At 43.5% G+C, this 22,220-nt stretch overlaps 1 protein-coding gene across 1 annotated transcript; it reads right to left on the bottom strand.

The window, feature by feature from the left end:
- Window positions 1–682: 682 nt before the first annotated feature.
- Window positions 683–5,428, bottom strand: grifin (galectin-related inter-fiber protein). The gene is made up of 4 exons (XM_062531247.1): window positions 5,375–5,428; window positions 2,734–2,813; window positions 1,288–1,450; window positions 683–1,078 (listed from the first exon to the last, which is right to left on the bottom strand). The coding sequence occupies exons 1-4, from the start codon at window positions 5,384–5,386 to the stop codon at window positions 914–916; spliced, it is 420 nt and encodes a 139-aa protein (XP_062387231.1). The 5' UTR covers window positions 5,387–5,428; the 3' UTR covers window positions 683–913.
- Window positions 5,429–22,220: the final 16,792 nt, after the last annotated feature.

Below are 22,220 nucleotides of genomic sequence, written 5' to 3' on the forward strand. Positions count from 1 at the left end.
TAATAAAGAAAAGGCGCCAGGAGCCTTCTAATTCTCATACTAGGTTTAGGCTTCAGGCATTTCGTAAACATCACGCACACGACGCAATCAAATACAAACATGAAGTGCAATTAACGGCATGAATGAATATGAATCTGAATCAACACTGTATTTTTTTTAAAAAAACAAAAAACTTTGAGACATACATTTTCAAGGACATGAATTCTCTGCATAGGGATTGTGTTTGTGTGTTGACTCCAGATATTTCAACCCAGTGATCAAAGGAGGAATCCTGCAGTAGGCTAATTCTGGGTGGATGAACTCATTTCAATAAATGAGTCTAATCTGAAGACGTGCAGCAGCTGTGGCCCTAAAGGCATTCCTGGGGATGTGGGGATTCATGTTTAGATTGTGTCGCTTTGAATGTTAAGATTTCTAATAGAGACATTTATCCCACATATCCATACATATGTTTATTGTGGTTGTCTACGATTACCACTATGGTGTTTGCACCTTTTGAATAAATGCTGAAGGCTACATTAATGCACATACATTAATGCACACGCCATCTTGAATGAAATATGTATATATTCGACATTTGACATTTGTGCTCCCCATCCACATGGCCCTGCCTGATAAAAATGGAAATGAAATCCATTAAGCTTCAAGGATTCTTCAAGTCAGCCAATAAAGCTCAGTGACGGTCAGTTCTGCCATTTATTTTCAGATTTGTTCCTCTGGTCATGACATTCAGTTAAGCTATATCCAAATCAGGGGTCTAAACATTTCCTGGCAAAGTTTTAATTCCATATATCCAGCAAGATTGAGGGTTTAAAACACACGATGAGGGACAATGACTAAGCCACTACAAACAAACAAAAGCTTACTGCTGCTAACTTGCATCCAGAAGGCATCCTGTGAGAATGCCTTTGACTCAGTAAAAGTGCTTCTTGGTGATCTCTAACGAGGAGATGTTGACGTCATTCACCACCTGCACCTTTGTGATCGTCTTTAGGTCTTCCACGCGGTGTTTGTACTGCATGATCTTCGTCTCGTCGATGTAGACGTGGAAGTTTTCATTGTCGGAGTAAATCTCAATCTGTGGAGATAACAGTGCTAATGTTAGCTGTGCTCTAACCCAAAACAGACACACCTGTTGTTGTTCTGCACACTTATTGTGTAGAAGTTAAAAAAGCAACTCCACATGCATTGCTTAAACTGGAGGTGTAACCCAAACAAAAAAATATACATATTCTTAAAGTTTGTTTGTAGACAACAGAGTTGACTGATGGTAAAGCAGACAGTCACCTGGAAAGGCTCCTCAGCCCCGAAAGGGAAATTGGTGCATCTCTCCTCCTGTCCCCAGTGGTTGGCCATGAAGGAGTTGCAGACGATGTCCGACTCTGTGAAGCGTGGGTTGAAGTGGAAGGCTATTCTGTCATCCCGATCACACAGGAAATTAATCTCAAACCTAGGGTGCAAAGCATGGCGCATTAGAGGAGATTGCCCTAGACCTAAATGAAAAATGTAGGAGCAGACAGTTTTGCATTAGTGAGAACAGAATAGGGTCGCGGAGGTCATCTTAAAATGATGGCAGGATGATGATAAGGGAGCTGAATTGGTCATCTTCCTCTTTCTCTTCTTCATCTCCTTTTGACCCTAAACTCAGACGCGGGGGCAGATTCCTGACACGTGTAATGCCAGATGATCACTCTCCCTTCCTGAGATGGGACTAGACAGTTCTGGTGTGCGGCCTGTTCATTTGCATATTCCCAATCATGGAAGGCGTTCACATGGGACGGACACTTTCCCTCTCATTCAATTCATTGTGTTGCACACGACTGGATTCCCCAGTACTCTGATTTGTGCTCCACCTTGTTAGAGATTATTGGATTCTTTTGTTGGCACTTGTAATTTAGGATGATGAATGTGCATCTACTGTATATGTCTCAGTGTGCTGGGTTAACTATTGGGTGTCATTAAGTCTTCACACTCCATTAGTACAGAAGTGGCACATTGTGAAAATGATTTCAAGTGGCCATGTTGTCCCTTGTGTGATAGCTTCATGTAGTATCCACCCACACACAATATTGTGGTGTGTTTGTCTCACAAAGAACACAAGAGGTATGCCAACTCAGTGATGTCGTATTGAGGTGCTGCCATCTGATCCCCTAATGCTATGCTGTACAGGACTTTACAGAGGTCAGACCTGTGCTGCCTCTCCCCAGAAGAAAGTTGGACAGATGACATCTGTTTGAAGTCAGAACACAACTCTCCCAATCCTGCAAAGCCCTGAGGACTGACTGGAATAAGTAAGTCCTCCATATGGCAATAGTCCAGTAGCTCTAACTATCTGATCTCTTCATTTGAACTTGCATTCACAGATAGCTATCACCGTGACTTTGCTGCTATGTAATATTGTAAGAGAGCATGTTTTTATTCATAGAGTGCATTGGTCATGCACACACAACACAAAGAGAAGGGGAGTTATGAACGCAACAGGGGTGGGAAACTAAGAGCAGCATTGGGCAGCATTGATGTATTAATCCTGAAGTATGGAAGAATAAATGCTCTTCCCAACATAGTCTTCTATTGATCTTACATCGTTACCATTCTCTAAACACAGCTAGGACATATCAGGCACCTATGAGTCATGACCTTTCCCCCGGTGGACATGACGTCCAGACCAGTAATAGAGTATGGATGGACTAGAGAGTGGTCAGTGGTGTCCGGTAGGTCATGCCACATACTTACTTGTTTGCCTCTGAGGGGGTTTCTCCTTTGAGGATGATGCTCCAGCCTGGACACAGGCCATCAGGGCAGGAAGCTTCAAACTGTGAGGGACAAGGAGCAGGTGATAATCACGTTAGCGCCGCCAGCAGACGTCATCACTGTGTGCTCATGAGTCAGTGTGTGCTCAAGCTCGCCGAGGACGCACAGCACAGCACATGTGAACACAGCCAACACCTAATCTCCTCAGACGTGTCCTTTAGGAAGTTTACAACACGCACAGTATGGTGTGTCAGGGTGCGTCTAAGAGGGGCAGACATAGACATGGTTGAGGTGGAGAGAAGGTGTAGAGCAGAGCGCCCCGGAGGCTTGATTACTTCTAGAGTGGCTCCCTATAGCCTCTTAGTGCCTAAGCACACTCTTCTCTGGCAATCAGCCCCTAGCCGTATAGTCCTGCATGCTATCAGCATCCCATCATCAGCTCATTGTTATGTGTGGCTGTAAAGGGATATGCTATATTCCATCAGAGACCACACACCTCTCTCAAGCTCTCTAGAACTGATAGCAGACACTCTCTGGAGGCCAACTGAGGAACAGTTAAGTGCTGTTCAAACAATTCATTTTCTTTTATTAATGGAAGCAGGTATGTTTGCAGAATGCATTCACTACATCATTTTCTGTGATAATCTGCTTTGATATGTGGAAGTCTGGATTAAAAGAGATTCCGGAATGAAAAAATAGAATCTTATTAAGGCAAAGATTGTTCATCTGTTATAATAACTACAACAAAAATCAATCTTTCCTGAACAGTAACTACCTCCGGGCAGTCCTCTGACAAAATGATTTATTACTGTTTCTGTTTCCTTATTTCCTTTGATGTAGTATTTTGAGAATTTAATCCGTGAACTTTAAAGGTCTTATGAGGCTCAGGAAAAACATACATATCATTTTGTGAGTCATGCCAGTCTGAGCCCACAGAAAAAGGAAAGACAGATTACTCGTGTGGTGTGTTTGAAGAAACTTTTGCTTGGAAAAAAGACACATCCTGTCTTCCTCTCCACTCTCCCCCTCAGCAATGCAACACTTTGCCATCTCACTGAATTACCCCAAACAAAGCACTGGGCTCCAAACCCTCAGCTCAGCCCTGGGCTCCAGGAGTGGAGAGGAGAGGAGCGGAGAGGAGAGGAGAGGAGAGGAGAGGGGCGGAGAGGAGCGGAGAGGAGAGGAGAGGAGGAGAAGTGATTAGGATGGGAGCTCTGCTCTCCCTCTTTAGACGGCTACTTGTCTTGGAGGAGGCTGCTCAGGCACCTTCCCTCTGCACTATCACTGCTGCTTCAGCAACTTCCACTCATCTTATCTGCTGCTGCTATAACGTGCCTGAGAACATTCAGATTTCTGCATCTCTCTCTCTCTCTCTCTCTCTCTCTCTCTCTCTCTCTCTCTCTCTCTCTCTCTCTCACACACACACACACACACACACATACACACGCCCACATGCCCACACATACCCACACACGCACACACACACTGCCATAGTCTAGCTGTCTTATCTAGGTGCAGTGACTGTCACAAGCCAGGGGCTAGAGCTGCTGCCAGCGTGGAGAGAGAAATTGAACATCTCTCTGCCTGACTGGCCCACCTAAATACAGCGCCTGCACGACACACACCACAACACTGCAGCTGCCACAGCTGGAGACAATAAGATGGTAAACAGAAAATAAAATGGTAAACAGATACATGCCTTTGAGTTTGTTTGTTTGTGTGTGTGTGTGTGTGTGTGTGTGTGTGTGTGTGTGTGTGTGTGTGTGTGTATGTGTGTGTGTGTGTGTGTGTGTGTGTGTGTGTGTGTGTGTGTGTGTGTGTGTGTGTGTGTGTCTTTGGATCTGTGAATCTTCCCCTGTGTTAAGGTCCAAATAAAAGCATTTACAATGTGTGTGTAAATAAGGTTGAATGGACGTGTTGTAAAGGTGAATAACAGATCCTTCCTTGAGTGCAATGTACTGTAGAATATGGCAGCCTGTAATTTTGTCTTCCCAGCCTAATGATAAACTATCACATTGTACCAGTGTTTAGGGGTGACACCATCTCATTACCTAAAGTGCAGCAGCAGGGAGAATAATTAAATACCCATCACATAGAACCACAGAGAATGATGAGCTGTGCAAAACCGGTCCAACATCTATTTTGTCCATATCTCCTTTAAAGGCACAGGATGTTTCCATTAGGCTACATCTGACTCTCTCTTGCTGCATCTAATGGCCTGTAACCTCATTTCAATGAAAGGGAGAAATGTGTATGGTAAGTTGTATGAATGTGTGCATGATGATGTGGTCATGCATATTGCATTATTGTATATTGCATTATTGACAATATTGACCAGCCACTGTGGTGTACTGTGAGCATAATGTGTAACCTATGTATAGTCTGTATTCTTTATTACTATATGGTAGTAATGTAGTTTACAGTAAGTTACACAGCGTAATAGCATTTGCTAAAAGACTGAATGCACACATGTCTGGTGTGTATCTCACTTTATTGCCCCACCAGGCTCTGTATTTATCTGTCTGTGTATATTCTAATATAATAATCTAGTTTACTGTAAATGACTCTGGTAAGATCTGCTAAAAGACTAAATGCTGCACCCTATGTGAAGTGGGTGTCTTACCCGTAATGTCATCTTTTCTGCAGGGTCTTGCGATGTCCAGTTTGCGTCAGGGATCTCCGGTTGCCACTGTTTTGGCAGAGGGATGTCATTTAAAGAGCGGTATGAAGACCACGTGAGTGGCGGGCTTTACTGGGATCAGGGAGGCAGAAAGAAGCCTTTGTGTGAGGTGAGACCAGCAGCGTTCATCACTTTGGTCATTCTCTGCTTAGATCCTCAAAGAGCGCCGGGTGTGCCTGTTTGGTTGTGTGTGTGTGTGTGTGTGTGTGTGTGTGTGTGTGTGTGTGTGTGTGTGCCAAACACTGATCAATGCTTTCATGGTGTACATCTGTGTACATTTGTGTGTGTGTCTGTCAATGTTTTTGTTGTGTACTGTATGTGTGGGACGTGTTTGCGTGTGTGTGTGTGTGTGTGTGTGTGTGTGTGTGTGTGTGTGTGTGTGTGTGTGTGTGTGTGTGTGAGTGTGTGTGTCGCATTTCATGTGGAGATGCATCCATTCGATTTCAGCTGCAGATAAATAAATAACTGAAAGTGTCCAATGTGAACTGTGGAGGTCAGATGAAGAGCAACATAATGAATTGAGTGTATATTATTTAAGAGCGCTGAGTCATCCTATGGGACCCCACACTGGAGCTTCATTAAATTTGCATCCACATTGTGCACCATGACAGTTGATTTTCAGCAGTGCATCAGGAGAGAGTGGAGCTCTTCAGTCCTGCTCACCATTCACTAACTTCCCCCTTCATCCTCCTGCTCCTCACCATGGAGAACTCCATCAGCCAGGAAAGTGCTTACAGATAGAAAGATGGAGGCGGGTGGAGATGGTGACGGTGCTGACTCTACCTAGAGGTGCAGCAGCTGAGGCACGTGCCCACCCCCACCCCCCTGCCCCACCCAAGGGCCCTTTGTGCCGGAGCGTGATTGGCCATTGATCCCCGGGATTAGCTCTGCCATATGGGTGTCTGTTTTGGTTTCACAGCCCATCAAATGTGCCAGCCCATTGGAATGTCCTGTCTGTGCTGGAGCACAAAGGCTCCTGAAAGCTCATTAAGCTGCCGGCGTCCTTCTCTGCTTAGGATGGCAAAACGCTGCACACTGCACTCATCACAGCCTACTGTACCAGCCAGTAAACAGCCTGTCTGTTATGACATCTGAGGGAAAACGCCACTGGGATGACCATGCACTTATACAGTGATTGCAGAAGGAGGTTCATGGACAATGATTTGGTTTTACAGTGAAAACATTTAATTCTAGACACCACGTTTGCATGCATTAACATTCTCACACTACTCTGCAGGGTGTGGCTCTGTGCACAATGCTGTAATGGTCTTCCATCACTGACATGAAGTCTAGTTACATTATCTTCACTATGTTCATATAAAACTTTGCATAATGTCATGAAATCTTGTCAGTATAAGTGGAGACAAATCTCCAGCTCGTTATTGTGTACTTTTCATCTTTGTCATCTTGTATTTAAAATTCTGCAAAATAAAAGCCCTAAACCTGAACCTATATGCACAGGCATCTCATTTCAGTAGTTCATTTGGCATCCATGCACTTAAAGCAGATGTGAGATTGTTTAGGCACGACAAAAAGCAACAAGCTAATTAATAACATGATCTTTGATGATGAATAGCTGCTGCTTAATCTAATCCCATCTAAATTCTGACCAGACTGAAGACGCAAGTCACTTTTCAAAGTCAATGCCAATATGCAGATGCACTGACAAGACTGACAATAAGTGGATAAAGGAGAAGCCATTTCAGATGGTATGTTAATGATGGCTTCTTGAAGTCTCGTATGACGCTAGGCTACTTTTCCTCATACTGACAGACTTGGATGGGCACACAGATAATGGGCCTCTCTGCGCTCACACTCCAGAGAGTAATTGGCAGGTGGAACAGTGGGAGCTGGATGGTGAATAGGAGGAATTCAGAAGGCTGCTCTTTGGGGCAGCAGCAAGGACCTGCGATTCCTACGTGCCGCTGCAGTGCTCAATAGAGAGGTGTGAGGGGAACTGGGCTTTGACCTTTATGCTTCATTGGCCACGCATCCTGCCATATTCACAATCATCTGCTGCTGCTGCTGCTGCTGCTCACTGGTGTTCCACTAGACGTGTCAGAACAGCACTATCGTTGTCTACACTTGATTTGATACTGTGTCTATAAAAAGTATTCACTCCCCTTCCATATTTCCATTTACTGCTTTTATAAATGGAATCACGATCAATGTAATTTGGCCTTTTTTCGTAATAATTTACAAAAATCCAGATTGTCATGAGTTACTCACACTTTCTTTCGTATCTGAAAGTGGCTTTAATCAGAGTTGTCAGTACTACTAGACTATTCCTTTTGAACAGTCACTCAGTTTGGGACTATTTATGGAATCAATTTTTGTAGTTAATTAACTTCACTTTATAGAAATTTGCTTTCACTTTGATATTGAAGAGGACACCTCTGTACTGTAAATGATTGTAAATTAAAAAAAAGCCAAACAAAGCAGTGAAGGGGAAAACATCCAAGGCCGGTGAGTACTTTTTATAGGTTTTCATATATATACTTTCTATATACATATACAGTATATAGGTTCAGGTTTAGAGTTTTCATTTTTTTGCAGAATATATATTTGATATTAATTCCTAACGTTACTTCCCACACTTCGCCTAAACTTTGCAAACTGATCATAATGCTGCATTTCATTGTCTCTGTACTTGTACTCTGCATGATGTCAATGAAGTTGAATCTAATCCAGTTAGGCCGCGAGCTAGATAGGCCTACCGTGCACCCCCCCCACCTCCCAACAAAACCATACTTTTTTGGAAGGTCTGAGTGTGTAGAATATGAATTTTAATGTTAACATTGAACATTTTGGCTTGCACTACCTGTTTTAGCCCTATGAATAGGGAAACCCTAAAAACCGATTATAAGCGATTCTAACACATCAAGATGGTCCTAGTCAATCAGAACAGCTTTTAAGTGACCTATTACACACTCAAACTTCACATATGAAGACTTAGGTCAAATATCTATCATGCTGCTTATTGGTAGGTGTCTTAAATTAACATAGGCAAAGCCTTATATTGATATAATGAGCCCATTTCATGTATAGGCAACAAAGTAGATATGACTACCATACACCCCCTACCCCCTTTTCTAACAAAATCATGCTTTTGTGAAAGGTTTGGATGTGTAAAATATGAATATGAATGTCAACATTGAACATTTTGGGTTGCACTACCTGTTTTAGCCCTATGAATAGGGAAACCCTAAAAAACGATTATACGCGATTATAACACATCAAGATGGTCCTAGTCAATCAGAACAGCTTTTAGATGACCTGTTACAGACTCAAAGTTCACATATGAAGACTTAGGTCAAATATCTACCATGCTGCATATTGGTAGGTGTCTGAAATTAACATAGCTAAGGCCTTATATAGGGAGCTAATTTCATGTATAGGCCACAATCTACTGTAGATACGCCTACCATACACCCCCAATCCCTCTGCTTTGGGGTTGGGGGTGTATGGTAGGCACAAATGCACAATAACTTAATACAAGAGAACTATAAAGCATTTTCACAGACACACACACACACACACACAAAAATGAACTACAGCATGTAAACAGACACTGTAACTACACTGAACAAACTTATAAAAGTAACACTTTTGTTTTATGCCCCCATTTATAATGAGCTGAACTCAAAGAGCTAAGACTTTATACACAAAAGGCCTATTTCACTCAAATATTGTTCATAAATCTGTGCTAGTGAGCACTTCTCCTTTGCCAATATAATCCATCCACCTCATAGGTGTGGCCTATTACAAGATGTCAGGTGTGCCTTAGGTTGGCAGGCTCACAATAAAAGATCACTCTAAAATGTGTAGTTCCATCACACAGCACAATGCCACAGTTGTTGCAAGCTTCAAGGGAGCCTATACAGTTGGCTGCTCCCTCTGACTGCAGGAATGCTCATTTCTCTACCATAAGCCGTCTCCAAAGGCATTTCAGAGAATTTGGTAGTACTGTATCCAACCAGCCTCACAACAACAGTAGACCATGTGTAACCACACCAGCCCAGGACCTCTACATCTAGCATCTTCACCTCCAAGATCGTCTGAGACCCACCACCCGAACAGCTGCTGCAACAATCGGTTCTGCACAAAGTGTCAGAAGCCGTGTCAGGGAAGCTCATCTGCATGCTCATCGTCCTTATTGGGGTCTTAACCTGACTGCAGTTTGTCATCGTAACTGACTGGAGTGGGCAAATGCTCACATTCGAAGTCGTCTGGCACTTTGGAGACGTGTTCTCTTCACAGATGAATCCCGGTTTTCACTGTACAGGACTGATGGCAGACAGCATGTATGGCTTTATGGGATGGGCATCTCGACCACCATCACCTCATGTTGCAGCATGAATGATGATGCACAGCCCCATGTTGCAAGGATCTGTAAACAATTCCTGGAAGCTGAAAACATCCCAGTTCTTGCATGGCCAGCATACTCACCAATCATGTCACCCCCATTGAGCATGTTTGGGATGCTCTGGGTCGGCATATACGACAGCATGCTCCAGGTCCTGCCAATATCTAGCAACTTTGCAATAAGAGTTGAAGAGGAGTGGACCAACATTCCACAGGCCACAATTAACAACCTGATCAACTCTATGCGAAGGAATTATTGACATGCCTAGAACATCGGTGTCAAAAGGCAAAATCACTGTATGTGAAGACAATACAGTGAAACTGCATATTTAAGAGTGGCCTTTCATTGTAGCCAGGCTTAGGCACACCTGTGCAATAATCATGTTGTCTAATCAACATCTTGATATGCCACACCTGTGAGGTGGATGGATTATTGGCAAAGAAGAAGTGCTCACTAACACAGAGTTGTGAAGAATATTTGAGAGAAATGTTGTGAAAGTGGTGTGTTTATAATTTTGTTCAGTGTAGTTATTGTGTGTCTGTATGCATGCTGTATTGCACATTTTTGTGTGTGCATGCTGTATAGTTCTTTTCCATGCTGTATGTACATAGTTCTTGTATAATCATTGTATGTGCATGCTGGGTAGGAAATTGGCTCATGAAATCAACATAAGGGGCTGTATTACGACACTTCATGGTCACTTATTTGAAGTTTATTTAAATTTAGTAGGCTGTCCTGTCCACATTGGGAGTGTTTTCGTTATCAAATGGATAACGAATGGCACAACAAGGCATTCCTATGTATCTTAATCAGTAATGGGTGTGTTTCGGGCGAAACATCCTTTAAACTAATGCGAGTGTCATCGGTCATTCCCTTTAAGAGCAAGCAGCGCAACTTAACAATCAGCGCCCGTATCATTGTTGATAATGCACTCTTAAAATAACAACAACTCGCCACTGATTTCTGACCAGGTTTCCCTTGGTCAGTAGTGCAATGCGTTTTAGTTAATGTAAGATAATGATTCTTAGATAATGTGCCAGACCCGTTCTTAAGTCATTAATTCCCACACCCCTTGGCACATTGCTCAATAAGAGACGCGCATGGCGAAAAACTCTACGATAGGAATTAGCTTTGCGTTGTTATTATTACACGCTTTCTGCCAGGTTTTGCATCTTGAAAATAGGGCCCAAGGCCTTAACTATATTAAATGTAGTCACTTACCAAGAAGCAGTATAGGGTGTTCTTTCACCTAAGTCATCATATGTGAAATGTGATTGTGTAATGGATCATCTAAAAGCTGTTCTGATTGACTAGGACAACCTCTGTTAAAATCGCTTAAAATAGTTTTCCCTATTCAGAGGGTGAAAACAAATAGTGCAACCCAATGTTAACATTCAGATTCATCATCTACAGACTGAAACTTTTCTAAAAAGCAGAATGTTATTAGGACAGGGGGTTGGGGGTGTATGTTAGGCTTATCTAGGTTGTGGCCTATACAATTAGCTCCCTATATCAATATAAGGCTTTGCCTATGTTAATTTAAGACACCTACCAATAAGCAGCATGATAGATATTTGACCTAAGTCTTCTTATGAAAAGTTTGAGTGTGTAATAGGTCACTTAAAAGCTGTTCTGATTGACTAGGACCATCTTGATGTGTTAGAATCGCTTATAATCGGTTTTTAGGGTTTCCCTATTCATAGGGCTAAAACAGGTAGTGCAACCCAAAATGTTCAATGTTAACATTCATATTCATATTTTACACATCCAAACCTTTCACAAAAGCATGATTTTGCTAGAAAAGGGGGTAGGGGGTGTATGGTAGTCGTATCTACTTTGTGGCCTATACATGAAATGGGCTCATTATATCAATATAAGGCTTTGCCTATGTTAATTTAAGACACCTACCAATAAGCAGCATGATAGATATTTGACCTAAGTCTTCATATGTGAAGTTTGAGTGTGTAGTAGGTCACTTAAAAGCTGTTCTGATTGACTAGGACCATCTTGATGTGTTAGAATCGCTTATAATCGGTTTTTAGGGTTTCCCTATTCATAGGGCTAAAACAGGTAGTGCAACCCAAAATGTTCAATGTTAACATTCATATTCATATTTTACACATCCAAACCTTTCACAAAAGCATGATTTTGTTAGAAAAGGGGGTAGGGGGTGTATGGTAGTCGTATCTACTTTGTGGCCAATACATGAAATGGGCTCATTATATCAATATAAGGCTTTGCCTATGTTAATTTAAGACACCTACCAATAAGCAGCATGGTAGACATTTGACCTAAGTCTTCATATGTGAAGTTTGAGTGTGTAATAGGTCACTTAAAAGCTGTTCTGATTGACTAGGACCATCTTGATGTGTTAGAATCGCTTATAATCGGTTTTTAGGGCTTCCCTATTCTCAGGGCTAAAACAGGTAGTGCATCCCAAAATTTTCAATGTTAACATTCAGATTCATATTCTACACACCCAGACCTTTCAAAAAAGTATGGTTTTGTTGGGAGGTGGGGGGGGTGCACGGTAGGCCTATCTAGCTCGCGGCCTAAGTCTAATAAACAGCATAGACAGTCAGGACACAATGAATGCACTGTATGTGGGGCTACCTTTGCTGTAAATAAATTGACACCTTATTCTGACTATTATCTTTGATGTTTGCAGGCATTGCTACTGCTGTTTTTGAAGCTATAGCATCACCCCTTCTTGTCGCTGATTGGCTGGCCCTTTTTGGGGTCTGATGGAAAGGCTGGAAGTGAACGATGGTGTTCCAGACTCGTGTCTCCCTGAAAGGAGCTCTCTGTGGGCGTGTCCCGGCTACACATATGGTGCCATGTGCCATCCATCATGACCGTCTGAAGAATCATCCGGGGAATGCACTGATCAAATATTGACATGTAAGTCTCAGTAAATACACCTCGCTGCTGAGGGACTAGCTGGGAAACCTGCCTGCTGCTGGGAACAGACAGCAGCTGCTAATTGCCACCTCTCCTCTCCCACTGGCGGCTGGTCTGCTTGCAGAGGCATGACAGGTCAAGGTGATAACAGTGGATTAGCAGAGGGCATAATCTGGGATTTAATATTCAGTGCAAAAGAGACTGCTACTCTTCAAGGCTTATGAGGTGTGGAGATTAGACAGGGATTTGGAGTAGACACAGACAGTGATTGTTGATTTGTGGCTGTTGGGATGAGAGCCAGTGAGGCTTGCACACAGGGCTGCATTGTTTTAGAGCACAGGAACACAAGCAGAAGGATGGGACCCCACTCCCTATGATATACACACATCAATTACTCCACCCTGCTCCAGAGCAATGTAATATATCACATAACATTGTGTTATTATACAGTAAAACAGTATAACCTGCATCTTGAGAATGATGGCACTTTTTGTACTTGTGTTCCATGTCCTGCACACTGACACTGATTTTTCATACGATTTCTGAACAGCATGTAGCACGTGCCAGTCAGCAGGTGTTGTGCTGCCCTGGCCCTGATAAGCAGGCCTGTGGGGATCCACAGTGGGGGATGAGGGCCACAATAAAGGCTGCAATTTCATCACACCATGACCACCCACCACTCCACACACACACACACACACGCACACGCACACGCACACGCACACGCACACGCACACACACACACACACACACGCATGCACACACATACACAAACAGCTACCTGTTCACCCTCTGAGTTCATGCCACCCACCATCCAGTGGCCCTGTCTACACAGAGACAAGCATCACACAACAGCAAGCTTTTTTCTTCTTAGTTGTCTTCTTGTCTGACACCATCTTTGCTCTAGATACGCATTGTTAGATGGATATGATAACCTTTTGAGGCTTGACGGTTTAAACATGAGTTTTGTTGTTGCTGTTGTTTATTCGTTTATCTGTTTATTCATTTGTTTGCGGCTAAAGGCGTGTGCAATAGCATCCTTCAGTGGAATCGTCTGAGTCACACTGTCTGGTTGAAAATGAAAAATGTATTACATTACAGTAGCTTCAAGCAAAAAAGAAATAATGACAATTTTCATCAGTTTATTACGGAACACTTTTAGATTACTGTCTCAAAAAGAAAGAAAGAGAGAAAGAAAGAAAACTGGATGTCAAAAGTTAGGCATGTATACCTGTATCAGTGATGATGAAAGGCAGTGTAATGAAAATAAAAACTAAATAATAAACTATAAACTAAATAAAAGAATGAATAATAAATAAAGATGGATATCACAAGCAGTCTAAACATCAGCAATCATCCACTCTTATCTTGAGAATCAAGATAAAATCAAGATAATCAAGATAATCAAGATACAATCACATAAAATAAATAAATAAAAGAATGAATGATAAATAAAAATGGATATCACAAGCAGTCTAAACATCAGCAATCATCCACTCTTATCTTGAGAATATCTTTTGGCTGTAGCCTAATAGTCAGGTAGAACCCTAGGATAGGTGTGACATAAGGTATGAATGCAATTTTTTGCATACTCTGATAGTTTAGGGGGTGTAGAGTCACAATGCCGCTTGTACACATCACAAACATCAAATGTCTCCTCCAAAGAACATTGTCAATCTGACATTTCCATTCATTCAAATGCATTGGGCATGTTTCCCCTTTAGTGAAATGTGTAGTGTCAGAATTCCAGCAGTTTTTTAAGGATTCTTGTTAGTGCATCGGTATAACGACAATGTGCTAAAGTAGCTAGCAGCATTTCCAGTACATCTCCTCGATGCGGGTATACCCACAAGGTGAGGTGGAAAACGCCAGCTTCAGAAAGAAAAAGTCCAATCATGTATTGGTTCTACTTGTTCACTTAACAGGTGATCTCATCAGTTTTCTGCTCTACCTGGCTGAAGAGTTGTGTGAATTAGAATCAGCTGGTTTAAGTGAGTGGTTGGCATATGTGGTAGTACTTTTACTTCCTGAAGCTGGACTTTTCCACCTCTGGTGAATGGAATGAAGTTCCAAAAGAGTTAGCTGCATTATGACTGAGCATCTCATGCATCATATCTCTGGTGTCTTCATTTCTACCCAGTCCCGCTGCCCTTGCGGCCCACACGTACAACACTGAACATTTTTTTTGCGGCCCTCTGCAGGGGCAGATTAATGTGGCCATGCAGGGGCCCTAGGCTATACAGTTACTGTGGGCCCCCCAACACACACATACTCACACACACACACACACACACACACACACACACACACACACACACACACACACACACACACACACACACACACACACACACACACACACACACACACACACACACACACACACCAAAACGCTAGGTGCTTTCACACTGGACAGAGTTCCACTGAATGAGTAACTCAAATCTTCAGTCAGAAAACAGACATTTCAAACTGCAAAGCACATTGTGAAAATATGCCTTTATGTGCTGTGACTTCTCTCATTCTAGTCACATATCACTTGTCATTCATATTAAATGTTCCTCTGTTATGTGGAACTACACAGTGTTTAACTCCGTTTTGAGGCAGGAGAGTGTTATTGTAATTTATAGGCTATATGTTTATTACTGTATAGCTGACACCCTGACAAGTCTAGACTGCCATTTCTTCATTGTGGAAATAATGTGTTGGTCATTGAACCAAAGACACCCTGTGGTTTGGCTAATGCATTTCTTTATTTGTCTTCAATCCATGCAGGGACATGTCCAGACCAAACACACCCCATGCTATTTGATCACACATCACAGCTACCCCCATAAATTGGATAAACACCCACCACATCAACGGATCTTCTAACATCAGGGGCTTTCACACGGGACAGCACTCCGCTAATTTGCTCGTCTTTGTCGCTGCTCGGTTCGGGGTTTCGTAGCGTACTGGGTGCGAAATATTGGGGGGTCGATTTTACCCCCAATATCCCTCCTGTAGAGGTAGCCTACACTTATTGTCGCCTCGGTTGCAGTGTAAATCCAATCGGTCAACGTGTCGGCTCTTGTGTGAGATGGGCGGAGATGTCAATGACACTACAACAGCCTATGTCCAACCCACCACTGGAGATTTAAAATCTGACTGATCACAAGCAGCAATAACAGAGACAGCACATTATGACAATCTTTAAATCCACAATTACAAAGCTTCCAGTCATTTAACGTTGACTGTCACTCAGAATGCAATCGGTGGCCATATTAGGGATTTTTTTTGCAGGAGAATTTGATAGCCTTCTTTAGCTATTAGCCTTTTGTTTTTGAGCCCCGCTCAACATTTTCTTATTGAACTGTAACGTGAATGACGTATATTTTGAAAAAAAAAAAATACCCTATGAATTCCACCATATTTACCCAATCAGTGTCTTACTACTACTTGAATATCTATTTTGGATCAATGAAGTTTAATGTTCATTCTCTTACATCAATTCTAAGAAATTCTTGTTTTGTTATGGTCAATGGGGGGCCCCCCTAACAGGCTGGCACACGTAGGGCCCTTAGGCTGCAGCCATATCTAGCCTATGTGATAATTCGCTCCTGGATGAAGAATGACTGTATTAGGCTAAATGGCAGTTCCATAATTTATTCAATTTAATACCATAATAACATGATATGATTTAGAGTCAGCTATTATGCGGCAAAAACATAATCTGACCTTAAAGGTCACTTTACAACTGGTATTTTGTTCTCTGAAGGGACCTGAACTATTTTCATCTTTTTGCTGGTAAAGCATGAGAAGAGCTTTAATTTGATACCATACATGATGGGTTTATATGTTACTGTAATATACAGTATATTTAGACGACTTTCTATGATCAAAAAGGGGTGTGGCAGATGATGTCATTTTAAAGAAAATGCTCAAGGGTGCCGAAGCAGCACCCATCAGATTCTGAAAGGACCCCCCCTTAACTATCAATTTATGCAAAAAATGCATTCATACCTTATGGCACACTTATGCCCAAATTCCACAAAGTTCTACCAGACTATACAGTAATGTTTTCCTGTATGTTAAAGAAATGGAGTAGTTGAATGTGTGCCAATAAGTGGAGTAATTCATTCTGCCCAAACAGACATGCATTTTCTCCTATTGCTGGCAGACAGGTCATATTTCAACTCTTCTGACAGGGGCCTCAAGACTTGGAGTATGTGCTTTGCTTTAGATCTCCTCCAGTCTCTTTAGCTGCAAGCCATCTCCGCAATTGCGGTGCAGTGAAGCAATGCAGATTCCAAATGTGCTCACCTAAGGTCATTGCCACTGTGTGTGTGTGTGTGTGTGTGTGTGTGTGTCTGTGTGTCTGTGTGTCTGTGTGTCTGTGTGTCTGTGTGCGCGCGCGCGTGCGGCGCGCATGTGTGTGTGTGTATGTGTGTGTGTCCGTTCGTGTGGGTGTGTGTGTCCATGTGCGTGTGTGTGTGTATGTGTGTGTGCATGTGAGTGTGACAGACTGAGTGTTCAAGTGCATGTGTTCATAGCTTCCCTGTGTGTGTGTGTGTGTGTGTGTGCGTGTGTGTGTGTGTGTGGTGTGTGTGTGTGTGTGTGTGTGTGTGTGTGTGTGTGTGTGTGTGTGTGTGTGTGTGTGTGTGTGTGTATGTGTATGTGTATGTGTGTGTGTGTGTGTGTGTGTGTGTGTGTGTGTGTGTGATAATAACAGATAAGCCCCGGAGTGCTATTGGGAAAAACAAGCTGCAGGCAGGGAGTGCTAGTGTGATGATTTATCCTAGTCAGCGGCTGCACTGGAGCACATCATTCTCCTTCCACAGCTCCACGGGTGAGCACTTGAAGATCTACTGGCTCCTCCACAAGCCCCATCTGCTGCTGGAGCTACCTCATACCTGACCCTGCTTAACACGTCCGCATTAGCGCCGCCATTACAGTAGCGCAGCTGAGACATCAATTATAGAGCACCCGTCAGTGGAGTTTCCCATTCCAGATTCATCTGCTCATGATCAATGTTTACCTAGGCTCTGCCTAAGGTGCCAAACTCTAGCGTGACAAACAAATCAATGCAGAGTTGATAGGAATTAGGCATGTAAATTACTGGCTTGTGAAAGACAATCAATGCCCTTGCACAGATAGAGGATTTTTCACTGTCACAGGCTTGTGTTTTTGTAGGGTTCACTAAGTGGACAGGTTTAGCTAGGTCTATGTGGCAGAAATACAGGGTGACTCTCTCTCCTCGATGCTCGGTCCTCGATGGGCGTTCCCACTGATCTATAACTAACACTGGATAGACTGTCCCATTGTTGACGCGCCATCATTCTTTATGTAGATCAGTGAGGATCGAGGCCCGGGGAGCAAGGGAGAATGTATTACTGTAAAGACGAATGAGAGGCACCCACTGTATGCCATGCCAGACTGACAAAGAACTGCTTGTTCAGTTTTACTATGCCTTTTAGGGGTGTGCACAGTTTTATGCTATGCAAGTGAAATTACGTATCATGGCTGGTGCTATAATGTGCATTGTAAATGATCTTATTTTAAGATCAGAATCATTAAACCATGCTGGTTCTGGCTGCTCTTGGTTTGGTTAATTGAGTGGATCAGTTGCATTTGAAGGCTTAGCACAGGTGTGCTGGACATTTGCACTCAGAACCCTACGCTTTTATGACACTGTCGTCTGAAATGTCAGATGCATCATTAAAACATCGATTTTCTAGATCACTAAATCCAGATGCACTTCATAATTTCTTCAATTTCCCACAGGATTGTCGGATTTGCTCTTGATGTTGTAGAAGTGTAAATGAAGTGGATAAATGTGGCTTTGTGGATCAAAAGGAGAGTGGGAGGCAGACAGAGCTAGTAAATAGCTGCTACAGAAGAGGGGATAGAGGGCTTTATCCAGGCCAACCGTGGAGATAGCTGTGAGATTGGATGGCAAAGCAGAGTTGAAATCAAGGGCTTGATTTGACATGGTCTGATTCCTTGCTCCGAGAGAGAAAGAGAGAGAGAGAAAGCGAGAGAGAGAGAGAGAGAGAGAGAGAGAGAGAGAGAGAGAGAGAGAGTGATGACATGAGTGGAGTGTCAAAAGGGGCCAGGGCTGCTCCGGCTATTAGCACGGCTGGCTCCACGTTCAGAGCTGTGGTTCCGTGGCTGATATTGATTACAGCCCTCACTGGTGTGCAATTAGGAGAATCCTTGCTCTGAGGTCCACTATATGCACTGATGAGATGCCTGTGCAGCTGGGCCACTTAGTCACAGACTTCACTCCTCAATCAGCATTCTCCACTGGAGCCCAGTGCACTGATTATCTGATGAGTGTGTTTGCCTTTACTTCATTTCCATCCACACAGCAGCACAGAGATGCTCATTTGCAGACATGCTGGTAACACAGGCATGGGACTGTAACAGTGGGACTGTTTGTTCTTTTTTACTTTTGTCTCAATAATGTGAAATGGATGTAGTATAATTCCTAGACTGCTTATTGGCAGTAATGATGTAGTTGAAAATTAAGTTGGCACTGAAAATGCATGGAGCCAGAAAATAGGGGGAAAGAAAAGCAACCCTTGAGTAAACCTCTCCATCTGTTTTATGCCCCAGAATATAATGGAGGCTGCAGAATGTTCTCAGCAGCAGAGTGTCCCAATAGACACTTAAATCCCCATCAAAACATGAGACTAGATTATTGTTCTCTTCTCTGGGGCAATGAGCAGGCAATCTGTTGCGATGGCTCGCTCAACTGTAATGATCATATGTCACCAGCAGGGGTCAACAGACATTCACATATATGCTCAGTGGCCTCCCTGTGTGCACATAGCACTGGACTGGAGTCCCACATGACCTGCACCAATCTGGACAGAAGCCCTTTGGTCACATTGGAGCGAATGAGCTCATGCATCCCCAGCAGCAGCTGATGCTGTAACGGAGCCAGATCTGGAGCGGCTCAGGGCCGCATCCAGGCCACAGGCAGCGCACGGCTGTAGTAAAGTACATTATGTATGCATGAGCAATGATTGATCAATGCCTTCCTCTGGTCACTCTGAGACACGCGGTCATGCCAGTGGGTGGTACGGTAGCGCGTGTTCACATGGCCTGTTGTGCAGCGGAGCGTTGTCACATCCTAATAACGCTGCTCCAACCGGCTGCCATTTCATCAGTATGGAAATGGAGGTGATGCCTATGGATCACGCTACTGGTGCTGAGCTGATAAGGCGCGCTGCTGCAGGCAGAACAAAGGCCACAATCAGAGCCCAGCGCAGGCCTACAGATGACAAATGCCACTGGGCGCCAGTGCTGGAATGTGCTTTTGCTTAAAGGGATATTCCGCCATTTTTGGAAATACGCTCATTTTCCACCTTCCCTCGAGCAAAACAATCGATATATACCTTGTTCCCGTTCATCCAGCCATTCTGTGAGTCTGGCGATACAACTTTTAGCTTCAGCCTAGCATAGATCATTGAATCGGATTAGACCATTAGCTTCTCGCCTGCTAGCTTCATGTTTAAAAGTGACTAATATTTCTGGTAATTTTCCCATTTAAAACGTGTGTCCTCTCAAGTTAGAAAGTGCAATAAGACCAACTGAAAATGAACCCTGCCGTTTTTCTAGGCTGATTTGACATGGAACTACATTCTCATCTGGCGTAATAATCAAGGCAACTTGCAGCTACTGGCACTACTACTGCTTGATGTCTATGGGGACTATTTTCAGATGCTGCGTACGATATCACTGCGCCTATGGTATGTTTGCAAGTTGCCTTGATTATTACGCCAGATGAGAGTGTAGTTCCATGTCAAATCAGCCTAGAAAAACGCCAGGTTTCATTTTCAGTTGGTCTTATTGCACTTTCTAACTTGAGAGGAGACACGTTTTAAATGGGAAAATTATCAGAAATCTTAGTCACTTTTAAACATGAAGCTAGCAGGCGAGAAGCTAATGGTCTAATCCGATTCAGTGATCTATGCTAGGCTGAAGCTAAAAGTTGTATCGCCAGACTCACAGAATGGCTGGATGAACGGGAACAAGGTAAATATCGATTGTTTTGCTCGAGGGGAGGTGGAAAATTAGCGTATTTCCAAAAATGGCGGAATATCCCTTTAACAATGACTGTACATGTGCTCATAGACCACTGCTTAGGATTACATTTAAAGGCTCCCTTAAAGTCTAGCTCTTGCAACAATTATGCTTCTGAATCAAAAGACATATAAGTGTAGTATTTTACAGTACAGTATTTTCTGTTGATCAAGCACTACAGAGCTATTACCTGCATAAGCTGGAGCCCAAAATGGCAAACTGTGGATTAGCTAAGAGCGGTGAGCCAAGCGCTTTCAAAAGAGCATTTTTAAACCAGTAATATTGCTCAAAACAGCACCAAACCTCGTTAGTAGCTCACTCTGTGTTCCTACACATAAAACAAAGCACCAAAAATGTATAGTTTAGGGACCCTGAGTTTACAGAATCTGTTAGGTGAGAATTCTCTGTGAGGATTTCCTGTCATGGTATATTTTTGGTTATGCTGTGTGAAGGCCTGTGCAGACAGTAGTGATTGGCTGCATCACTCCACATCAACACTGATGGCCTAATGAGTAGATTGTACAGTAGAGTCCATAAAAGAGAGATGTGTTACGTATAGCGATCCAGAGGGCATGACGTGGTGGCATTCCCACAGAGGCGTTTCTCCCTGCTGCCCCATTGCACTGGAGGTCACCCAGAGAGGACTGTCGTTAGGCCTGACTGAAGCCTCGCATGCCTGGGTCTGGCTCAGAGGAAGTGGGCCTGACGGGGGCTGTTTATCTGGCCAGTGGTCAGCTGCTGCACTGCTGCTCCTCTCCTCTCCGCTCCACTCCTCTCCTCTCCAGCATGCGGAGCTTCTTGTTCAAACAAGCGGAGTTTAATAGCAAGCCACCCATGACCTCCGCCCACTTCAAGGCCTGGGAGCGGCGAGCCGGGCCAAGTGCGGCGTGTGAGCGGTGTGGCGCTGGGGCACGGGGTAGTCCCACAGAGGCCCGCGCAAATAAACCCCCTGACCATGCAGCGCCACTGGCACATCACAAGCCTAGCACCTCATCCCACATCTTGGGCTAAATAGTTGAAATGTTGAAACACAACAAGGGAAGCCAGAGCTTTAATCAGATACAGCTTCCTCTGTTTATACACACACACACACACACACACACACACACACACACACGCTACATGAATTCTCAGACATCAGCCTGGTTTTTTCTCTTTCTTCTATGGTGAGTGACTCCCTGTGCATGCAATATGAGCTTGGAGCAGGCTAGCTGTGGACTGGCACTAGCAGAACAAAGCCCAATTGACAATTCCACTTTTCTGTTGTTGTTTTGTTGTGCGTCTGCGGATGCATTTGTTTGGGTGACCTCATAACTGGACTAGAGGGGACGAACTCCAACTCCGTCCCCTTGCTCCATCTCAGCCCCATTCCAGCATTGTTTACGTCTCGCTCCAGCATCCCCCTCCCCACCACCACCACCACAATTCCCAGAGGACACCCACTCGGCCTCCTCT

Source organism: Sardina pilchardus, chromosome 3, assembly GCF_963854185.1.
Source record: "Sardina pilchardus chromosome 3, fSarPil1.1, whole genome shotgun sequence".
Lineage (NCBI taxonomy): Eukaryota > Metazoa > Chordata > Actinopteri > Clupeiformes > Clupeidae > Sardina > Sardina pilchardus.